Genomic DNA, 22,992 nt, shown 5'->3' with positions numbered 1-22,992 from the left:
AGTGGGATATGCAGGCTCAGCCATCTGCGAGGGAGAACAGTTGGTCCTGCAGATGAAGTGTTTGAGTGTCTGTAGTTTTCAAAGAGGCCAGGTAATTTTACAAATTAAAAAAAAAAATGTGAAAGTTCTGTTTATAAAAGGCAAAACTCTTAAGTTGATAAGCAGCATGTAAAAGCACGTCAGTGAAACGGACAGAGACACCCTGGCATTCCTGGCACCCTGACATTCTTTGGGTGGGGGCTCATCCTTAAATGCCCACCAGGCCCAGGGCACAGTCTAGAGCGTGACTCTCACCAGACACCTCTCTGCCTGAGCATAAATGAAGGCAAATATACAAGTACCTAGAGGACAGTCTCTTCAGAAGGTAGGAAGGGGCAGTTCAGGGGTGGGGAGGGAGGGCTAGGAAGGGCTTCCTGGAATTGTGCATCCCTCAGGCTGGAGCTAGAGGCCTAGAGTGCCTCCACATCCAGCACGGGCCCTTAGCATGCTGCCCGTGGATGTTGGATACGGGCCCGAGCCAGCCCTTGGGAGGGTCACCTCTGCACAGCATAGATTTTGGTAATGAAGACTCTTTTCTTAGCTGATCCTTACCATCTCTAAGGATTCTTTAAGATTTTGTTTATTTGAGAGAGACAGAGAGAGAGAATGAGTGGTGACAAGGGGCAGAGGGAGAGAGAAAGAGAGAAGCAGACTCCCTGCTGATCAGAAAGCCCGATGTGGGGCTCGATTCCAGGACCCTGGGATCATGAACTGAGCCAAAGGCAGATGCTTAACCGACTGAGCCAGCCCGGCACCATGTCCATCTCTAGCAATTCTTAACCCTGTCAAGTCAACCAGATAAAAATATCCGATTGAACCAGAGATACGGCTGCTTTTGTAGTTCCAAAATGGTCAAACATAAGGAAATTTTTAAGGATTCAAGCTAATATTTATATTTACATACTGACATGTCTATATAAGTTGAAACGTAAGAGTGAATCATTGGAAATCTAGAGCGCCTATTTTTAATTGAAATTTTTTTTGGGATCATTGTACATTTATAAGCAGTTATAAGAAGTAACACAAGGAGATCCCATGTTCACTTCACTCACTTTCCCCCAATGGTAACATCTTTAAAAACTATAGAATAAAATCACCACCAGGTTATTAACATTGGTATAATCAATCCACCTGCCTTATTCAGATTTCCCCAATTGTATTTGTGTTCATTTGTATGTGTGTGTATTTAGTTCTACACAGTTTTCTCACATGCGTAAGTTTGTATAGCCACCACCAAGTCAAGACACTACACAGTTTCAGTAGCACAAGAATTCCTATTGGCCTCCGCCCCAGTTTCCTCTCACCCTGCCCCCAACCACTGCCATCCCTAACCCCTGGCAACCCCTAATCTTTCCTCCATTTCTAAAATGTTGTCACTTTTAAAATGTTATGTAAATGGAATCATACAGTATATAACCTTTGGGGATTTTTTCACTTCGCATAATTCCCTGGAAATTCACCCAAGTTGTTGAATGTATTAATAGTTCACTTTTATTGCTAGTGTTCCATAAAATGGAGGTACCACCATGTGTTTAACCATTCATTCATTGAAGAACATCTGAATTGTTTCCAGTTTTCAGCTATTACAGTTGAAGTCGCTGTGAACATTGGCATACAGGTTTTTGTGTGAATATTAGTTTTCATTTCTCAGAGATAAATCCCAAGAGTGCAATTGCTGAGTCATGGTAGTTACATGTTTAGTTTTTTAAGAAACTGCCAGGCAGGCTGTTTTGAGAATCCTTTTTAAAAAATGAGAATGTCTAACTTCAGGATTCTGTGCTCAGTCTAAAAAAAATTAATCATTTTTCTTGATCCTTTTTCTAGCCACACCATATCCTGGTGGATTTAAGTGTTTCACCTGTGAAAAGGCAGCAGACAATTATGAGTGCAACCGATGGGCTCCAGACATCTACTGTCCTCGAGGTAAACTCTCAGTAGACAGATTGGGGTGCCCAGAGCTGCCCATGAGTGAACAGCCTTGTTGACTTTGACACATAGAGGCATGCTTGCAATCTCAACCACGTCTCTTGTCTAAGGCTATGAGTAGATCTTTTATCATCAACTTATCATCAAAGGCTTTTAGAGACATAAACTAATCATTAGGATTGCCCCCTTTCTCATGAAGCATCATTGGAACGCCAAAAGAGGTAAGTGATCCTTCCCACCCCCAGGCCCAGACAAATGCAGGACAAGAAGAGAACAACCAGCCTGTTGGCCACTCTTTGAAGCATTAGTCATTGCATAGTAACTTCTTTTATGTGAAGTATGAATTGATGTTCATATAAAGATCCCATTTATTACATATCTTGCCAGAGGCTTCTATCCTGAGAGTGTATGAAAGCTAGAATTCTAAAAGCCATCATTACACACACACACACACACACACACACACACACACACACACACACACAAAACCCTGAGCTTTTTAAACTATTAAGTACTTTTTGAAGGATGAGATGGATGTCCAATGAAGCATGAAATTTTGACCTAGAGGCCCATTCCAAAATGAAGTAGAGGCTTCACATTCACATTCATATCTCTTTTATCCTCTTGAATAAAAAAGATAGTTATATTTGGCTATAGAGTCATTATTAATTGGCTTTTAATTTTGGAGGGAAGTCCATCTGATGGGGAGATGATGAGGACAGAGCATTTTACTGACAAATGTTTGGGTAGTTATATGTGTTTCGCTGATGGTTTAATCCAGTTATTGAAATGACTGAGTACACCTAAACCAAATCTAGTATTTTTTAACATGATGCCAGAGCTCTTACACTCACCCTCGTGAAGGGCACTCTGTCTCCCATGGAGGACTAGACATCGGGAGAAGGTGGAAAGTGAAATTAAGAGACAGCCGTCAGCTGCCTAAGCCAGTACTATTTAACCCATCAATTCCACTTAGGCTCCCCAGTAGAAACACCTGTGGATCTCTTCAAACTCGCTGGAACCTATGTCCTCCCTAGGCCAGTGGTCCTCAAACTCTAGCATGATCAGCATTCCCTAGAGGGCTTATTAAAACAGATTTCTGCCCCCACTCTTGCCCCATTCCTGATTCAGTAAGTCTGTGATGGAGTCTGAGAATTTGCATTTCTAAGGAATTCCCGGGTGATACAGATGCTGCTGGTCTGGAGACCACGTGATAAGAACTGCAACTCTACAGAACTCTGCATCTCTGAGATCAGTGCCCTGCACTGGTGGATTTAAATATCACAGGTGATTCTAACGAACAGTCAGGGGCCAGAACCACTGGGAGCTCCTCTCCCATGTAGGTGAAACATACTGTTGTCATTTCCAACCAATTTCCTCTTGTTTACCTTTAGGTAGAGATGCTAATGAGGTCCCAAATGACCATAGGGAAGAGAAAAACATGGAGATGCTGAAGTTTGGCTTAATCACAAGCTAGATATCCCACCATCCTGGTAAATCAAAGATAAGTCCTGTCTGCAGGGCCTTCTGCAATCACACGCTTATTTTGGATGAAGACAGTATTTTTCTAACATTACCCCTACAGAATGAACATTTGGATAGGTTGCTCATGGACTTGGTTTAACCACTGCTTCTCAAACTTGGTGGCACATTGAAATCACGGGGGAAGATTTTAAAACACTGAGGCCTGGGTCCATCCTCAGGGATTCAAATGGTGTGGGGTGTGGCTGGGCATAAGGATTTTTGAAATCCTTTATGGTGTGGGGTGTGGCTGAGCATAAGGCTTTCTGAAATTTCCCCGAGTCATTCTACTTAGGCAGCAAAATTTGAGACCCATTGTAAACAGTGACTCTGGACAAAAACAGGATGGTTTGTTTGTGTAGCCAATAACCTTTGGGACAGTTCCAGCAGGGACAAAGGTGGTAGGTTAGCTTTTGAAACAGTTGCCACAAGTCGGATGTACTGCAGAGGACACGTGGCGGTGCTTTTCTCGGCATTGCTCTAGCAGAGAGGATGCAGAGAACAAGGAGGGATTGTGAGCTGGTGTGCTCAGGCTTTGGGCCAGATTTCACAGAGGCCCAGTCCAAGTCCAATGGTGGGCAAGTATATCCCTGTCACAAAGGAAAAACAGGTGACCGGTAGCACTCTGCTTGAATTCCTCTCAGGAAGGGAGAACAGTCCCTTCTAGTGCTTTCTTCAAAGGTCAAAATCTGTTCTTCCAAAGTACAGGTCTCTGAAAGAATCACAGTGTTCACACAATTCCTCTTTTTCCCTTCTTTCCTCCCACTTTTATCTTTTTGTCCTTAAATTTATAAGGATAAATGGAAAGTGATGCCCTGAGGTTCATGACACAGAACCACCATGCCAGGTTTTTCGGGGGATTATACAGTGAAAGACAGGAATCTGGTTTCTTCTTTCCGGGAGCACCCAGTTAGCTGGGGAGATCAGATCTGAACGTATCAAATGTCAAAAATATCAGGACAAAAGCAAGCGCCAAATGAAGCATGGCGTTCAGTGCTGTGGGAGCTTATGGGAACAGTTGCTGTTTGGGGGCTGAGGTGGCTAGGGATGGCGCCGTGGACCCGGAAGAGGCAACAGCTCAGAAGTGGGCAGCGGAAGTAGAATGTCAAGGAGGGCGTGGCTTCGGGGAAGTCACTCAGAGCAAAGGTGTGGAGGCGGGATTCCCAGGTGTGCTCACTGCACGGAGAGAGTCCCAAACTGGGTGTAGCAACTAGTTCATGTCGGAGAAGAGCGGGAGCAAAGAAATGTAGCTTGATTTTTTTTTGTGGGGGCCTTGAACCTGTCAGGGAAGGAGTGGAGACTAAAGCTGTAACCTGAGAAGAGATGGAGCCACGCTTAGCTTCCTTCTTGACCAGCCCCACTTCCTAGGGGCCATCCATCTTTCCCTCTGGGTTTTCTCCAGATTTTTCTCACAATGAAAATAGCGTCATAATTCTTAGATTAAAATCTGGGTTGTATCTAACTACTGAAAACTACTGACTAACCCTAAATTTATTTTTTTTTTCTGTTGATGATTAGTTTGAAGCAGCTATAGGATTGACTACCAACAGGCTTAGTAAGGGAATCTCAGTAGATGCTATGGAAAAACATCCTGGCTTTCTGTGATATTCTTAGGTTTTTGTTTTGTAACATGTTTAGCTAGGTTTTAATTATCACATGATGCGAAAATAACTTGTTGAAAGTGAAAAAAACCATTTCATGTAAGTATTTAGTCTTATCTCTATGGAATAAGCCCACATTCCAAATTGCTTAGGGGATCACCTGGGTTTCAAGAATTTTTGAAAACTGAACTCAAAAGGAGATACACAGAGACTATTGTATTTTAGCAGCTGAGGTAAGCTTGCTTACAGACTTGTCATGAATCATCATTTGGCAAAATAAGCATCAAGAAAGCCTTGTCCTAACTAGAATCACTCTGTCGGGCAATGGTGGCATCAGCCAGCCTCCTCTAGCTCACTCAGGTTCCTATCACTCTTACCTTGGAAATGTGTGTTGTGTAGGTATTTTCTTCTCTGTCACTTTGTTATTGCCTCTGGCATTTACAGATTCCTGCTACCATACAGGAGAATTTAAGAGCGCTCCATGGCTGGCTCTTATTGCTTCACTTGGCTGGCTTCTCTTTAGTCTTTGGTCTCCGAGCACTTCCTGGGCAATAACTAGAGTCAGAAAGGATCTTGAAATCATATTACATGAGGGACCAGTTAAAGGAACTGGTGAAAGAAAACAAGAGTTAAGAGTATGCATTCAGATTCAAAGGTTTTGCCTGTGTGCCAGCTTAAAAACCTTGAGAGAGGGGCTGTCTCAATGTTCGTTAAGAATCTGTGGGTTTAAATGTCAAGTCAAAAACACTACAGTTTTCAAAAAGGCTCATGAGGGACCAGTTAAAGGAACTGGTGAAAGAAAACAAGAGTTAAGAGTATGCATTCAGATTCAAAGGTTTTGCCTGTGTGCAAGCTTAAAAACCTTGAGAGAGGGGCTGTCTCAATGTTCATTAAGAATCTGTGGGTTTAAATGTCAAGTCAAAAACACTACAGTTTTCAAAAAGGCTCATTCTGTGGAGGATGCCTAAGCAGCCAAGACTTTTATGTTTCTTCTTGATTATGAAGTGCAGATGCCTCCCTTGAAGGCAAAATCTTCCACTTGATATTACTGCCGATGCAAAATCAGACCAGGAGAAATCTTGAGATAGAGGGACCCGTATCCTTTAGGTGCCAGCTTCTGTGCTGCTCACAGTTTTTCTGTGCAAGTGAAGAAAAGGCTGGACATGACACTGGGTGACTCTTTTCATATCTGTTAATATAACTGTGGTCCCCCGCATAACTGAAGACAAGCCCCCTGGTTACAAATTTTCAGGAAAGACCGCTTTATTGTCGACTTCTTTCAGTTGGAACCCAGGCTGAGACACATAGCCTTTCTATTTTACTTTACCTACAGTGGTTGCTTTTTTTCTCTTTTAGGCAATAGGATATAGCCTTTCAAGGTTTCTACCATTCTATAGGGGTATCTATTCTAGCTCTAAACCCTGTGAAGACCCCAGGCTTCACATCTTCTTATAGTCCATCTATGAACACCTCCCAGCCCCCACCTCCATCCTGGGTAGGAAACTCAGAACCTACGTTGGCCCTTAGAATTTCCCTTACATTCAGGAGAGTTCATTTGTATATCTACAGAGGGTATTGGCTATATGTTATCTGACACTCCTGGCTTCTATGTAATGAAGTGATGTTTAGGTGATCTTTCTTGTCATATTGCTAAATGTTTTTAAAGTAAAAATTTTAAAATTAAAGTGTAACATCCATTCCAGAAAGTGAATAGATCATAGGTGCTGAGCTCATTGAAATTTCACCAAGTGAACAGGCTGTGTGTCTGTCACCCATGTTAAGTAACAGAACTTCAGAAGGCCACTAGGGTCCCCCAGTCATTACACCCCTCTCCCAGAGGTAACACAATTATGACTACTATCACTGAGCTATATATAAATGGAATCACAGAATGTATTCCTTTCTTTCCCACATTTTGTATGTGAGAGTCATCCTTGTTTTTATGAGCCACAGAATTATTCTCATAGGTGTATATATACTAAAATTCACCCATTCCACTCTTGGTGGACATTTGGATTATCTCGTTTTTGAATGTCATGAGCATTCTTGTACATGTGTTCTGGTACGTGTATGTGTGAATTTCCGCTGGGTCTATCCCGGGTTGGGGAGTGTTGCTGGGCACGTGGTATGCATGCTTTGGCCTTACCAGATACTACCTAGCAGTTTTCCAGAATGACTGGACCAAGGTATGCTCTCCCCGGCAGTGCCTGAGAGTACCAGTTGCTGCACAACCTTGCCAATGCTTAGTGTTGACAGAAACAATAGAGGCTAGAAGTTAACGGCATGACATTTTTAAGGCACTGGAAGTAAATAACCACCATCCTAGAATTCTGTACTCAGACTGCCAGCCTTATTTATAAATAGATAAAATCTATTTATCTAGGAAATCTCTGCATTTCCCTTCTCTCCCGGCTACCCTGCTTCTACTGAATTCCCGTTTGTGCCTCCCAAATCCCTTGAGAGTGACCAAGGCTCTGCTCAGCTTCTCTGTCCCTCAGCAGGGCTCTGGGCTCGGCTTCTCAGCCTCCACGTGTACAACTTTGGGGTCCGCAAGTGCCTTGAGGGGAGAACAGGGATAGAACGTCAGGCTCAACTCAGCGTGTCGTTCGTTCCACTGGTATCTCGCTCTTCAAATCCTGTCTGCCTGGGTAGCTCATCTGTGCTTCCACACAGATGTCTGTTGCTTTAATTTTATCTGGCTATTGTAATTTTATTCTATTGTTTCTTGGTAAGAAGGTACAAGCTAGTTCATTTCAGCTAGCATTGTAATTCCCAGATTTATTCTTTAATTAGAACTTTTCCAGTAATTTTTAACTCAAGTTCTGTCAGCCTAAACAAGATGGGTTTTCTTTTGACACCCTGAAATCATCTAACCTACCTCAATTCACAGTGGTTTTGCCCAAGTATTTTCTATTAACATAATTGCCTCAGATAGGAAGCATCTGTTTGATGCTTTTGTCTTATCACTTTTATTTGAACTACTGTTCACGGTAAGGTTCTGTTTATCCTCACTACTTTGACATACCTTCCCAACCACCTTTTTGACCTTTGTCTGGTAATAAGCACATAGCTTTCTGAATTTCAGTGATTTGCTTTAAAACACAGTTTCCTCAACTTAACATGTTGCCTGTCCTTAGGGGGTATGGACGATGATGATTATTATTTTTTTAAAGACAAGACAAAAACAAAAACCAGGAAAGTATCTGTTTGGCAGTTTCTTCAGGAGGTACCAACTATAGGGTAAAGGAGGACACTTATGACTCAATCAGATTGATAAGTATTCATTTATTTTTCATTTCTGCCTTGAAGAATTTTTTACTTGGGGCAAGAAAAGAGAAGAGTGTCTGGGGCACCTGGGTGGCTCAGTCATTAAGTGTCTGCCTTCAGCTCAGGTCATGATCCCAGGGTCCTCGGATGGAGCCCCACATCGGGCTCCTTGCTCAGCAGGGAGCCCACTTCTCCCTCTCCTCCCTGCTTATACTCTCTCACTGTCTCTCCTTCTCTCTCTCTCTCTCTCTCAAATAAATAAATAAAATCTTAAAAAAAAAAAAGAGTGTCTTTTAGGGGCCTGTGGAGAGTAATTGATAGGATCAGGAAAGTCAAGAGATTAATCAGATGCCTGGATACCAGAAAACATGTGATAATTCCTAATTGGTGTACACTTTAAATAATTGAGCTTATCTGCAACTCAGTTTGTAGGTCGTTCTTCTCATAAGTCTATTTTCTTTTACCTTGGATTCTTTTTTCTTTCACTTTCCGTTTTACTGAACTCATAATTGAGGTGTGACATACACAGAATAGTGAACAGCATGATGAATTTTCACAAATTGAACATATTATGGAAGCAGCACCCTCATTAAGAAATTGATTATTTTTGACAGCCCAGAGGCTCCTTACATGACTGTTTTTGGTTACTATCTCTACCACCAAGGATCCTGTTATAGGCTCAAATGTTTCCCCCCAGAATTCACATGTGAAGTCCTAACCCCCAGTACTTCTGAATGTGATTATATTTGAAGATAGGGTCCTTAAAGTGGTAATTCAGGCTCACTTATGAAGAGGAGATTAGGACATAGACACACATAGAGGAAAGACCATGTAAAGATACAGGGAGAAGTTGCCCATCTGTGAGCCAAGGAGAGAGGCCTCAGAAGAATTCAACCCTGCTGACACCTTGAACTTGGACTTTCAGCCTCCAGAATTGTGCAAAAATAAATTTCTGCTCTTTAAGCCACCTAATCTAAGTTACTTTGTTGTGCAATTTATCTAGAATCTATAATTACCCTGAATCTAAAACCAGACTAAGTGCCAAAAACAATAACAACAACAACAAAAACCTGCAGTCTAATATTCCTTATGAATATAGTCAAAAATATCTTTAATATAATATTAAACAAATAGAATTTAGCAATATTTAAAAATAAGCCTGACCAAGTGGCTATATATTTCAGAGATGCAGGGCTGGTTCAATATTTGAAAATCAATCAGTATAATCCACAATATTAACAGGCTAAAGACAATAAAATCACGTGTTAATATCAACTGAGGCAGAAAAAGCGTTTCACAAAATTCAGCACTTCACAAAATTCAGCACCATTCATGATCAAAAACTTTCAGAAAAACAGCATGCAAGAAACTTCCTCAACTTGATAAAGAATATTTATTTTAAAAAACCTAGCAAACATTATACTTACTAGTGAAAGACAAAATACTTTCCTGGTAAGCTCAAGATCTAGGCAAGGCTGTCACTTTCACCATTCTTATCCAACTTCATGCTGAAAGTTCTACCCAGTGCAATAAAGCAAGGAAATAAAAGGCATACAGATCGGAAAGGAAGAAATAAAACTGTCCCATGTCACAGATGACACGATTTTCTAAGTAGAAAATCCCAACAAATCTACACAAAACTCCTAGAACTAGTAAGTTCAGCAAGGTCACAAGATACTAAGATTAACATACAAAATTCAAATGTACTTATATATACTATCAATTAACATATGGCCATTGAATTTAAAAATATAATACCATTTACAATTGTTCAAAAAATTAAATACTTCAAGGTAAATCTAATAAAACATATGCAAGACTTGTATGCTAAAATCATAAATACTAATGAAAGAATTCAGAGAAAAGTAAATGGAGACTTCCATGTTCATGAATTGAAAACTCAACATAGTAAAAATGTTAGTTCTCCAAATTTATATGCAGGTTTTACTACACAATTCCTATCAAAATTCTAGCAAAATTGCTTGTAGTTATAGACAAGATTATTATACAATTTATATGGAGAGGTAAGAAGCTAGAATAGCTGGGTGGCTTGGGTGATAGACATTGGGGAGGGTATGTGCTATGGTGAGTGCTGTGAAGTGTGCAAGACTGATGAATCACAGACCTGTACCTCTGAAACAAATAATACATTATATGTTAACCAAAAAAAAAAATAAGAAGAAGAAGATAGCAGAAGGGGAAGAATGAAGGGGGGGAAATCGGAGGGGGAGACGAACCATGAGAGACGATGGACTCTGAGAAACAAACAGGTTTCTAGAGGGGAGGGGGCTGGGGGGATGGGTTAGCCTGGTGATGGGTATTAAAGAGGGCATGTACTGAATGGAGCACTGGGTGTTATACGTAAACAATGAGTCATGGAACACTACATCAAAAACTAATGATGTAATGTATGGTGATTAACATAACATAATAAAAATATTAATAAAAAAGAAACTAGAATAGCTGAAATAATTTTGAAAAAGGAATAAAGTGGGAGGTACTAATCTACCCTCTTTCAAGATTTCTCATATGGTTACAGTAATCAAGACAGTGATATTGTCAGAGGGATAGAACATAGATCAATAGAACATAACAGAGAGCTCAGAAAAAGACTCTCAAAAATATGTCCAACTTATTTTTGACAAGGATGCAGAATCCAATCTACTAGAGGAAAGAGCCTTTTCAACAAATGTGCTGGAGCATTTGGACATCCATGGGCAAAAAATGAACCTCAACCTAAGTATTACACCTTTTACAAAAGTTAATTCAAAATTAATCATAGACTTAAATGCCAGATATAAAACTGTATGACATTTAGGGAAAAAATAGAGGAGAAAATCTTTGAAATCTATGGGTAGGCAAAGAGTTCTTAGACTTGATTAAAAAAAAAAACATGATCCGTAAAAGGAAAAAATGGTAAACTGGACTTTATCAAAATTAAAAACTTTTGTTCTACATAGACCCTGTAAAGAGGATGAAAAGACAAACAACAAACTGACATAAAATATTTGCTAATCAAATATCTGACAAAAGACTAGTATCTAAAATATATAAAGAATTCTCAAAACACAATAGTAAAAAACAAAATAAGAAAAGGACAGAAATTCTGCAAAACCATAAAAAAACGGGACACAGAGGAAAAAAAAAGAAAAGGACAAAAAACATGAATAGATATTTCACCAAGAAAGATAAATAGATGGCAAATAAGCACATGTTCAACATCATTAGCCATTAGGAAAATGCAAATTAGAAACATGATATATCACTATACATCTATCAGAATGGCTAAAATTAAAAAAAAAATAGCAACACCATCAAATACCAGTAAGAATTAGGAGAAACTAGATCATGTACATATTGTTGGTGGGAGTATAAAATGGCACAGCTACTCTTGAAAACAGTATGGCAGTTCCTTAAACAATTAAACAGGCACCTACCGTATAACCTAGTAATTCCACTTCTGAGCATTTATCCCAGAGAAATACAAACCTATGTTCACACAAAAGCCTTTATACAAGTGTTGATTGCAGCTTTATTAATAATATCCCTAACCTAGATACCCTTTCAATGTGTGAATGGTTCAACCAACCTTGGTACATCCATAGCATGGAATACTACTCAGGATTAAAAGTTAGCAAACTGTTGATACAACAATCTAGATAACTTTCAAGTGAATAAGGCTGGGTAAAAATGCCTAACCCCAAAAGTTTACATGCTGTATGAGTCCATTTATATAACATCCTTAAAATGACAAAATTATAGAAATGGAGCACAGATTAGTAGTTACCAAGGATTAAGGAGGGGTTGGGGGAAAGTGGGATGAGGGTGTGAAAATAAAATGTTGACATGAGTGATCCTTGTGGAGTTAGAAATGCTCTGTGTCTTGACTGCAATGTCAATATCCTGATTGTGATACTATACCATAGTTTTGCAATGTGTTGCCATTTGGGGAAAAGTGGGTGAAGAGTACATGAGATCCCTCTGTATTATTTCTTACAAGCTCATGTGAATCTACAATTATCTCAAAATAATAAAAACACTAACTAAAAAAAATCAAACAGTAAAATATATATATATACATATATATGTGTATATATGTCAATTGTGTTAATGTTGAGAAACTCTGACTTAGAAGGAAAGCCAGACATACCAAATGAGGAAACTAAGAAGGTCTGTGAACCTGGTTGGAAGAAAATCAAGGAAGGTTTCACAGAATTCATCACATTTAGATTGAACCTTGAAGAACAGGTTCCCAGGAGCAGAAGATGGGGGGAAATTTTGGTGTGAAGAATGGTCAAAAGATGTAATGTGGTGTCTCAAGGTATTCAGCAAGCAATGATGAGGTAGTCTGGTCCTAGATCAAGGGGGAACATTGAATAATAACAAGTGCTGAGTTTCAAGATGTGAGTTATAAATGTAATTGGTTCCTTTAGCAGGGAAGCATAGTTACTCTTACGCTCTTGACACACAGCTTTAGGAGCCGGGAGAAAGCAATGCACCACCTACTGGCCACTCCAGTAGGCTAAATAAACCAAGCAGTATGCATCCAGGGATCCTGAACAGGTAGGGTTCACTCAGGCTCTCATAGACAGTGAGAGGCATGATCTGACCTTGGTTTCAGTAACATATCTGGTGCTTGTCCGGCACCTGCATTAGAAAGGAGAGAAGTCAGAGACAAAGGAGACAGGAAATGATGAGGTCCTGCACTGGGAAAATGGAAAATGGAACAGAAAGATTAGATGGATAATGGAGACATTTCAGGGGACTTGGAGACACCCAGCTTGGAAAGAGAAATCTGAGCTGATTCTGAATGTCCTAGTCCAAGTTGGAGGTGCCACATCTCAGGATGTCCCTTCCTAAGATAAACACAGGAAGATAAACAGATGGGGGGAATTTGATTTGTTTGAGCTACATGAGGTGTGAGGTGCTGCTGGCAATGTCCAGGAGATAGCTGCAGATTTGTTCTATAGTTTGGGAGAGAGTATCAGACCGAAGATAATGTCATCAGAGGCTGAATGAAGTCACTTGAGTGAGAAGAGTTTCAAGAACAGAACATGGGAGAGTATCAACGTTCAGGTTAAGGAAAGTGTAGGAAGAGACCAGAAATGCAGGAGAAAATCTAGAAGACAAAACTCTGAAGCCCAGGAGAAGCACGCAGAGGACGTTATATATAGTAGATCCCAGAGCTGCAAAGACAATCTTTGGGGTCAGACATGGGCGAAGGGCATCCAGTTGGACACTTAGGCAAAAGGTCATTGCAGAGGAGGACCTGGAAGGGGCAGAGCTGGATGTGAAGGGTGAGGGCACAGTCAAGAATCAGGCTGGGACTGTGCTGGCAGCTGCCACTAGACTTATTTTTTCAATATCATTTGAAGTACTATGATTAAAGCTATATTCCTCCCATTAATTTTCTAACACATGGTGAGTGGTTCTCTAGCATCACTTTAATCATTACAGATGTTTGTAAAAAAAACAAAACTAGTGGACCCAAAGGGAATAACTGAGTGGTGAGAAAGCCTTTTCCCAGAGAGTTGGTCATTTTTAATTCAAATCATTTGGTGTATATTTTGTTTAAATACAGCTTCCATTATTAGAAACTGAATATTGGTGGGTAAATGGAAATTTATATTTTAGCTTTGAACCTTTTTTTTAAATTTCTAGGTTATGAAATTTCTGTGTGTGTGTGTGTGTGTGTATGTATTTCATGAAAAATTATGTATTTTGTGTTTTCCACTAGTCGATTAAGCTCTCTTATACCCAGTTCTGCTTTCAGTTGCATGCATGTGAGTCTTACAGTAAAAGACTTTTGTTTCATCACCTCTGGGAATACCATGCAGTTGGAGAATATGAGATGTTAGAGGCCAAAACTAACCTGGTAGAAATTCAAATCCATCTTTTATCTTTCAGATAAAAGCCTTTGAAATCCTTTTAGTGTGAAGTTATCAGCAGGCTTGATTCTCATATAACCTCACTACTAACCCAAGGATTATTCAAAATGCATGGAGCGCAACGCTTTGTGGCTGAAACTCCTTTTTTATCAATTCTACAGCCCAGTGATAAGCCACATGTGGTCCACCTCGTCTTGCTTGGGAAATGCTACCTGCCACCCCCCACCCGCCTTGGAGATCACAATACATATTCAAGGCTCTCCTAAGTTGTGTCCTAAAGAAACCTGTTCAACTTTATTTGAATATTTCCAAAACTTATTTCACTGTAGAACCTTTTTTTTTTATGTTAACATTTCATAACTCACCTAGGGGTTCTGTAAGATAAGAAGTGGAATGGATTAACGCTTCAGATCTAGGATAGCTGCTGCTGGAAGTAATGGGGTATTCTCAAAATATCTTTGTTTCATGGGTTAGATTTGGTGAGTGCAAGAAAATTTTTTATTTAGCCTCATCGCAGATCATTTTTCTCTCCCCAGGATGGCAAGAATTAGCTTATTAGGTACTGGACTTTCGCATATTTTCCCTGAAAAAAAAAAAAAGCTCATTAGTTGTTATCTTTACAGTGGAATAAATTTCCAATTAATAAAAAGAGAGTTTATTATAGACACAAAAGTAAGAACAAAAAATAGTTATAGCAAGTTCACCAATTGTTATTCGAGGCTTACTTAAGACAAGAGAATTTAATACTTGGGGGACAAACCCAATTTCTAAAACTGAAACCACGTAATGGTTTACTTATTCCATAAATGTATGATCTTACCTACTCAGATTTACCTTTGGAGCAATAAAACCTCTGGCATCTACTCCTGGTTGTCTGCATGAAGAGGAGACAGGAGATAATAGCATTCCTGTCTTTATTGCTTTCTTGAACATCTGAAGGTGGGATGGGGTGGGAAAGTTGTACCTATCATGACCATAAATGTCCAAGTCTGATACCAAAGAAGTAAACCCTGAGAGAAGTAAATCTCTCAGGCTACCAGTCTCCATGTGTTAAAACCTGTCACAGGCTTAAAAAATCAGAGATCTTCTACCTCCTCTGCATCGGAAAAACAATCACTCCAATTTTAAAATATTTTAGGACTTTGAGAGAATCATTGCCAGGTGCAAAACTTTCAACTTTTCCTGTGAGCTCATAGGGTGGCCTTACTTCACTCCCAAAGAGCTCTCCAGGACCCTGAGCTAGCTAGGGCTCTCTTGACCTGATTCCCACTGACAAAATTCTGGTCAGGGTGCAGTGTGGGGAAAGCATTTGGGGGAGGGCATTGACCAAACTCAGCCCAGGTACACCCCCCAGTAGTATAATCATTAGGGAAATCTCTGTCCTTGGTAAGATTCAATCAGAGGCCACTCAGGTTCCTGTCAGGTTCCTGGTTAGGGAGATTGTTAAAACCCTGAATTTTCATGATTCCCAAGATGTGTCAGTGTGGTACAGACCTCTCTTTCCGGTTTGCTCCTTTCCGGTTGGCTCATCCTCAGGGCCTAAAATTCTTAAGCTTCCTTCTTTGGACTTTAGTACTTTGGTTAAAAGCTGCCAAAATTGTGACCGAATCTGGTGGGGGAATTTTTATTGCCTAATAAATAATATCATAGAAAGTCATAATTTCATATTAGCCACTAAATATCCAAAATGTATAAAGCATGCAAAATTGAATCCAAGATATGGATGAAAAACAGCTCAGTGACATTTCTTAAGAATTATTCATTTTCTTTTTCAATCTGAAAGTGGAGCAGGAACATTCTCCTAAATCCCAGGCTTAGAAAGCTGAACACTGCCTAGAGGCCTTAAAGAATTACTTTGACAAAGCCATTTTTCTTTAGTCTTTAAATTAGAAGTAGAAAAATTCTCCATGGTAGTTTAGAAGAAATCTTAACTTTTTGGATTCCTAAGATTTTGAGGGATGTCTAGAAACTTATGTCATGGTCCGTCTACATCTGCCATCCTAGAAATCATACTAGGGAGAAATGATGCTCCTCAGTTTTGCAACACCTTCACCTGGATTAAATTCTAGGATCCAGCTATGCTCATTGTCAAGAAGTTCTTTCTTTTGGATAAAGTCATTTTCTGAAGATAAAATGAATCTATTTTTAATTGTTCAGCCCTTACAAGCAAATAGCTGTTTCCAAAACACACACACACACACACACACACACACACACTCTCCAGCATCAGCTATAGTCTTTTAACTCCTTGAAAACCACTGTTACCTGCCTAACTTCTTTTTTTTAACCTGTATTCTTTGAACTTTTTCAGCCCTTTGTCTTCCTGAAAATTGGTGATTCTCACATCCTAATCATCCTTCCAAACCTCTCGTCCCCTAAAAATAAAAATCAATACAGTGGCAAAATTTTTTTGAAAGGCAAAGAATGATACCATTATATCTTGGCTTCTGGGGATGACGACAGGCAGAGAGACCAGTATTCTTCAGAACGCTCTCCTCCTACCGCAGTGAAATGTATCTCTCCAAGGACTTCTTTGGGACTGGACATAAACTCAACACAGTGTACATCTCATGTGCTGTTAAATCTCTTCAGGACTTGTAGTGTTAACACTCCTGTTGTTTCCCTTCCAGGCAGGTTGGGCCAACATTTCCCATCTCAACTGAAACATATTTTCTCTGTTGACAGAGACCAGATACTGCTACACTCAGCATACAATGGAAGTCACAGGAAACAGCATCTCTGTCACCAAACGCTGCGTTCCACTGGAAGAGTGCTTGTCCACTGGCTGCAGAGATTCTGAACATGAAGGCCACAAGGTCTGGGCATCAAAGCAAGTGACGGGTACAGCATAGTCAGCCTTCCTCCACTGCAGATGCGTGCCAGAGCTCATGAGCAAATTCGCACTCCCCAAAGTAGCCTGGCTTTTGACTGTCTTTAATATAGCATTATGTGAAGATTCTCCTTTCCGGTTTGCTCTAAGAGGATAAATTTATACCAGAGCATAGGAAAACCAGTATAAATTATGTAAACACAACACCAAGAGGGTATTGAAAATTATTGTAAGCCCTTTCTTTACTCAGAAGAAAGTAATAAAGCCACCAGAAGGAAGAGGAATGAGGGACCAGTTATGTCCTCAATGGTAAAGCATTGCAGATGTAGCAACAATTCATTCAGCTGAGGATGGCCACAGCAGGTTAGCTTTGATAACTGTCTGTGAAGTGAGGCTTGTGTCTTCATTGGAATGGTGACTTGGGGAAGGCATCCATTGGCTCCTGAATCATTTCAGTAGGTGATCAGAGAACCATCTCCTTGTGGGTTTACTCCACTTAAACTCCATCCGGTGCCTATACAGAAGCATTGAGCGTAAAATGAACTTCAAGTGCAGCCTTGAAGGAGAATATAAAGGACCAGAGAAAGGCAGCCTGACTGTGGTTGGAGAGGGGAATGCCCCCGATCTCCTGCTGGCTGTTCAGAGCTGGCCCCACATATAATCTTACATATCAGGCCTTGGCCTTTATTTGGAGTTGGCTCGCTTCTCCCCATCAGGCTGCCTTCCTGGTGGTCGGAGGCAACTTCTACTCTCAAAACCCTGGAATGCCATGTTTAGTGGCATTTAGTAGAAGACACCCAATTTTCAAGCAACTTGAAATACACTAAGTGTACACTTAGTGAAATACACTAAGAATTCAATTTTAAAATATGATCTGCAGATCCTGGTTTGAAATATAAAAGGTAAACTCAAGGGTTTTACCTCACTCCCCGCCACACTTCTAGCAAGCCTGGCTCTCAGGCTTCGTTGTGGCTACTTCACCATGGATAAAGTTAAAGATCAGAGAAGTGACATCATGTGCTTAGGTCACAGAGCTGGTAATTATGTCTGACAGAGAGAATTCAAGCTCACTTCTGACCTTCAGTTTCTCTCCTCAAGATTATAATGTCTTCCTAGCCCAGGTCAACTGTGACCAGCCTCAAATCCTTGCAGGATAATGACTGAATAGGATATTGACCACCCCAGAGAGTTTTTCAAATATTACTGTGCATACAGATCAGTTGGGGATCTTGTTAAAATGCATATTCTGATTCGCTAAAGTTGGGGTGAGGTTTGAGATTCTGCATTTCTAAGAGACTCCCAGGTGGTGCTGAAGCTACTGATCTGTACTCCGTGTAGCCATGGCCCAAAATAACTTCAGCCAACAATCCTTTAGGTTTCTTTCTTTCTTACAGTCCCTGAATAAAGTAGTATAATGCAGGAATAATTGCATTAATGAAAACCCTCCAAACTTTAACTCTCCCACAAGAATGGTGGTAGTTATGTAGACAGTTCTAATGAAAGTAAATAGTTAAGTTTAAGTTGGGTTGTTTCCACTTCACTTACACTATGGAAATTTGGCAAGTGAAAGTTTACCCTCTGAACAGCTTCTTCAAATAGTCAGAAGGGGTTTCTTTGAGATTGTAGGGTATTATAATCCCCATTTCACACATAGAAAAGCTGAGACCTAGGAAGGTTGTAGAACCCTGTAATAACCACCTAGAGGGATGTCAAAAACAGAACTCATGTTCCTTGAAGCTTAGTCCAGGGGGTTTTCAAGTTGACCACATTGCTTCCAGATGAAATTTCATCCCACTTCCTTGAATGCAGGGTTGGTGCCTCTTTTGTGGAACAGGTAATTGTCATTTCAGTCTTACTGTGAGGGAGACCGTTCCTTCCAAAATCCTTGTCTCCTTCCAAGATCTGCCAGCTTCTCATCAGCCTTCTGTTTCTCTTCCTTTCTTTCAGGTCTGCACTTCCTGTTGTGAAGGAAATATCTGTAACTTGCCACTCCCCCGAAATGAAACTGATGCCACATTTGCCACAACGTCACCCATAAATCAGACAATTGGGCACCCACACTGCATGTCAGTGATAGTGTCCTGCTTGTGGGTGTGGTTGGGACTCACATTATAGCAGCTGCGATGCGCCATGTATAGTAGCAATCCATGGGGATCACCATGGTCCATGGTCATGCATGAGTCGTTGGCTTGACAATAGTTACACGTGCGAAACCATGACACTCACAGATGTCTTCACAGCCAGGCATTTCCACCTGTCATGAGGAACAAGCATTGCTTCAGGGTAGTCATTTCAAGTCCAAGACCTCATCAAAGCCAGCCTGCCGCCAAAACAGACCCTGAGTTTTATACCACAAACCTGTCTTTTCACTCCAGGAAATAGTTCTGCATTTTTATTGAGATCTGAGGCTCTTAATTTGGAAGACATACATGAGGCACAGGAGGTCCTGGGACCTTCTGAGATGTTAGACAGTGTGTTTATATGGACATGCATAGATGTGTGTTCTTTAAGAGAAAGGTAAAGGACCACTGGTTTAAATATAATCATGAATTTATTTATAGCTTTAGAATGTTAAAACTTTGATTCCAAAATGAATGGACTATTTCCTTGGAGATTCTGAGTCCCTGGAAAAGTAGTAAGCAGTTGTCCAATTTAATTTTCCCAACATTCTTCTCCCGGTGGTGGGAATCATATTCCCTCTGCTCTGTGCAGGAAATAAAAGGCAATCATAAGTTTGTTGCATAGGGGGAGAGGTAGCTGGAGAAGGATCTTTCCCAACTTAATGGAACTGGCATCCATAAAGTAGCTCCGTGTCCTTTCATTATACCTGGTGAGATTGGCCTTGATTTGGCACCTCACTGTGCTCCATGAGATCCTAAATTCTACCTGGGCCAAAGGGTAACCAAAGAGTCCCAAAGCAGGATAGAGTTTTCTCCACTCATGGGGTTCTATTCAGGCATAGCTAAACTAGACAGAGAGAGGATTTCAGAATGAAAGAAAAGAGATGTGTGGAGGTTGACCCAAGTTCACTGTGAGGGCCCGGTCAGTGGCTTAGCCAGATCTCCCATCTGCACTTCATACTGCCAGAGAGCCCTCCCGGGTTCTTCCTCTTTCAAATCCCCAGGGACTTTAAGGATCGCATTATCTCAAGATTGATAGGGAAAGAAGACATAATATCCCAGGAGGAGAAGTAGGTAGGCCAGTTGGGTGATGATGAGACTAATAAGGAGATCCAGTGGGATTATTTTCTTTCTTTTAGGTGATTGCTTTTGAAGTAGATGGCAAAATTTTTGCCATCCTTCCTATAATTTTGGCCTGAGTTACAACTTGTTCTTCCTTGTAAATCATTTATACAATATTTATTTTTATATGCCATAACTAGAAACTTAAATATATCATAAAATATTCTTTATTCTGGACAAAATTACCAAATTAGAGTACTTATTTTTCAACAGTGGTAGAACTTGTAATATATGTTTGTTCAAAGTTATCTATAATACTTGCACCAGTGTTGAAAAAAAAATTAACTTATGTTTGAGCAAGAGGAATGTGTTGGCCTCAAGGGTTTTTGCTCACTGTTTCCTCAGTGGTATTGTCCCAGAAGTGTTCAGGTGGTGAGCATCAATGGTATGAGTTCCTCTGCAAGGTTATGGGGCATATTTGCATGAAATTTGGTGGAACCGTTGCGGATAAAGAGGAGAGTATTGTCAGGGTCCATCTGCCTTGCACAGGAAAATGTCTGTGGCTCATAAAATGAGACCTCCTCAGGGGATTACCAAATATGAACTGACAGTGGTAACTCTGATATGAAATAATCTAAATTGCATCAAATGGCCTTAAAACAGAGTTTGGTAGGCTTATCAATATGTTGCTTATAATTGGGGTGAGGGAAGTAAAGGGAGAGAAAACAAGACATTTACTAAACACCTCTTATGTGGCAGGCACTATGCTAAGCACTTTATATACACACACACACACACACACACATTAAGTCATATAAAACCTGCAAGCACCCTCTAGGGAATATTACTAGTATTTTCACTTTACAGATGAAGGTACTAAGGCTCTAAGAAGCTCAGTAACAGGAAGCCTTTTCCTTCCAATTTAGGATATATAGGGTGAGGTGGGATTGAAGAGGGAAGGGAAGATGAAATGACCACCCCTAGGAAAACTTCCACACCTGGCCACGGGAATCTGTCCATCTGATCATGTGGAGTTTGTCTAGTTCTGCCTCTGCAGGATGCCATTTATGTGTGTCCCCTAGATGGTGTTTTTTTCTTCAAGGGGTGGAGGGTACAGCTTCCAAGTTCATTCCTCTTGCTAAAAGAGGTGGCAGGTTAACTGCTATAAATGCTCTAAGACGGTGAAAATTTGATGTTGTACATATCTACAAGTACCATTTTTGTGCATGGCCACTCTCCACTGATACCTGCCAAGTACTGCATGCAATTTGAGTAAGAGACAAAGTCCAAATGTTGGTTCTTAATGAGAAAGTGACCACTCCAAAGCCTCCCGGTCTGGTGTGAGGGACCAGGTTCACAGGGATGAGGACTCATCCGGCCCCCGGGAGAATCACTGCAAACGCTACACAGATGTGACCGCACGCACCTCGTGTGCCTATCAGAATGGTTGGTGTTTCGTTCTCATGAAAGAAAGTGATTTGCTCGCCATCCCCAGCCTCAAGGAGCCAAGGAAGGGCCATTCATGTGGAAGGCCCAGGACTGGTCATCCGTGTAACTTTTCTACCACACTAAACTTTCCATTAAATCCCACGGTTGGTGACGGCTTGAAGTGCAAAGAGCTGTGATGTGTTCATTAACCTATGTGCCACTTATTTATTTTCAGACTCCCCATAGCATTCATGTCAATATGGGATTAATGCCTACATTTTGTAAATATTGTACATTTTGTAAATCACTGAATAAAAGTTTTAAGTGTATCTCACCAGGTTCCTCCCTGCAAATGTGCATGTCAGTCAGTGATGAAGGCACTCAGGTTATGTATAAGGTGTAGGGCTTAGGATCACAGGGAACTTCCTTCTAAGAGCTCATTTTCTTGTTGTACAGATAAGAAATACATGCATGAAAAGATACAAGACAATTCACTCACGCCAAATGATTCATGTAGACAGTAAGTGCGGCAGAAAATCAAAGGGGAAAAGATTACCAGACTTTTTAATCAGGTCTGCAGTTTCCCTAGAGCATTTTCTTTGTTCAATTGGGAAAAATAAAAGTGTGTGTGCATGTGTGTTTCTAAATACTATCCCATTAACTCTTAATTTTTAAATCTCATTCTGTTCTGTTAGTGATGATAAAAATAGAAAGTGTTTTAAATTGATGGCTTCTTCTGCAACAGGAAACAAACATTTGAATAGTATAAATGTTTATCTATACAATGGATTCGTTTTATTTTTCATAGTAAAATTGTAGATATTGAAAGTGACCTTGAAAAACTTTGGCTTGTTTGTGATTTCTGGTCATTCTCATTTATTCATTCATTCATTCATTCATTCATTTATTTTTAAATTGAGGCATATTGACGTAAAACATTTTATTAGTCTCATGTCTTCAACATAATGATTTGACATTTATATACATTGTGCAATGGCCACCATAATTCTAGTTAACATCTGTCACCTTACATAGTTAGAAGTGCTTTTTTCTTCTGATACGAACTTTTAAGATTTTCTCTCAGTATCTTTCAAATATGCAGTACAGTATTATTAACTAGAGTCCCTATGCTGTACAACCCTATGACTTACTTATTTTATAACTAGAAGTTTGACCTTTTGACCCCCTCCACCCATTTCTCCCATGCCTCTCCACCTTTGGCAGCCACCAGTCTATTCTCTGTATTTATGAGCTTGTTTTTTTTTTTTTTTGTATGTTTTTCATATTCCACATGTAAGTGAAATCATACG

At 40.2% G+C, this 22,992-nt stretch overlaps 1 protein-coding gene across 5 annotated transcripts in view; it reads left to right on the top strand.

Moving 5' to 3' along the window:
* Positions 1-22,495, top strand: part of LYPD6 (LY6/PLAUR domain containing 6) — a 118,148-nt gene extending 95,653 nt beyond the window's left edge. For 2 of the 5 annotated variants that reach the window (XM_025854869.2, XM_073905078.1), the window contains exons 3-5: positions 1,864-1,962; positions 16,928-17,058; positions 19,020-22,495. In XM_025854869.2, the coding sequence (XP_025710654.1) occupies positions 1,864-1,962; positions 16,928-17,058; positions 19,020-19,187 (398 nt within the window). In that variant the 3' untranslated portion in view covers positions 19,188-22,495. Of the gene's footprint in view, positions 1-1,863; positions 1,963-16,927; positions 17,148-19,019 lie in introns of those variants that run through there. The other 3 variants (XR_012381930.1, XM_073905085.1, XM_073905091.1) reach the window with 3 other exon arrangements.
* The last annotated feature ends 497 nt before the right edge of the window (positions 22,496-22,992 follow it).

The sequence above is a fragment of the Callorhinus ursinus genome, unplaced genomic scaffold, assembly GCF_003265705.2.
Source record: "Callorhinus ursinus isolate GAN/ISIS: 27379988/994484 unplaced genomic scaffold, GSC_fseal_2.0 scaffold2, whole genome shotgun sequence".
In the NCBI taxonomy this organism is placed as follows: Eukaryota; Metazoa; Chordata; class Mammalia; order Carnivora; family Otariidae; genus Callorhinus; species Callorhinus ursinus.
Note: the sequence above shows the minus strand (reverse complement) of the source record. Positions and strands in the feature narration are given on the sequence as shown.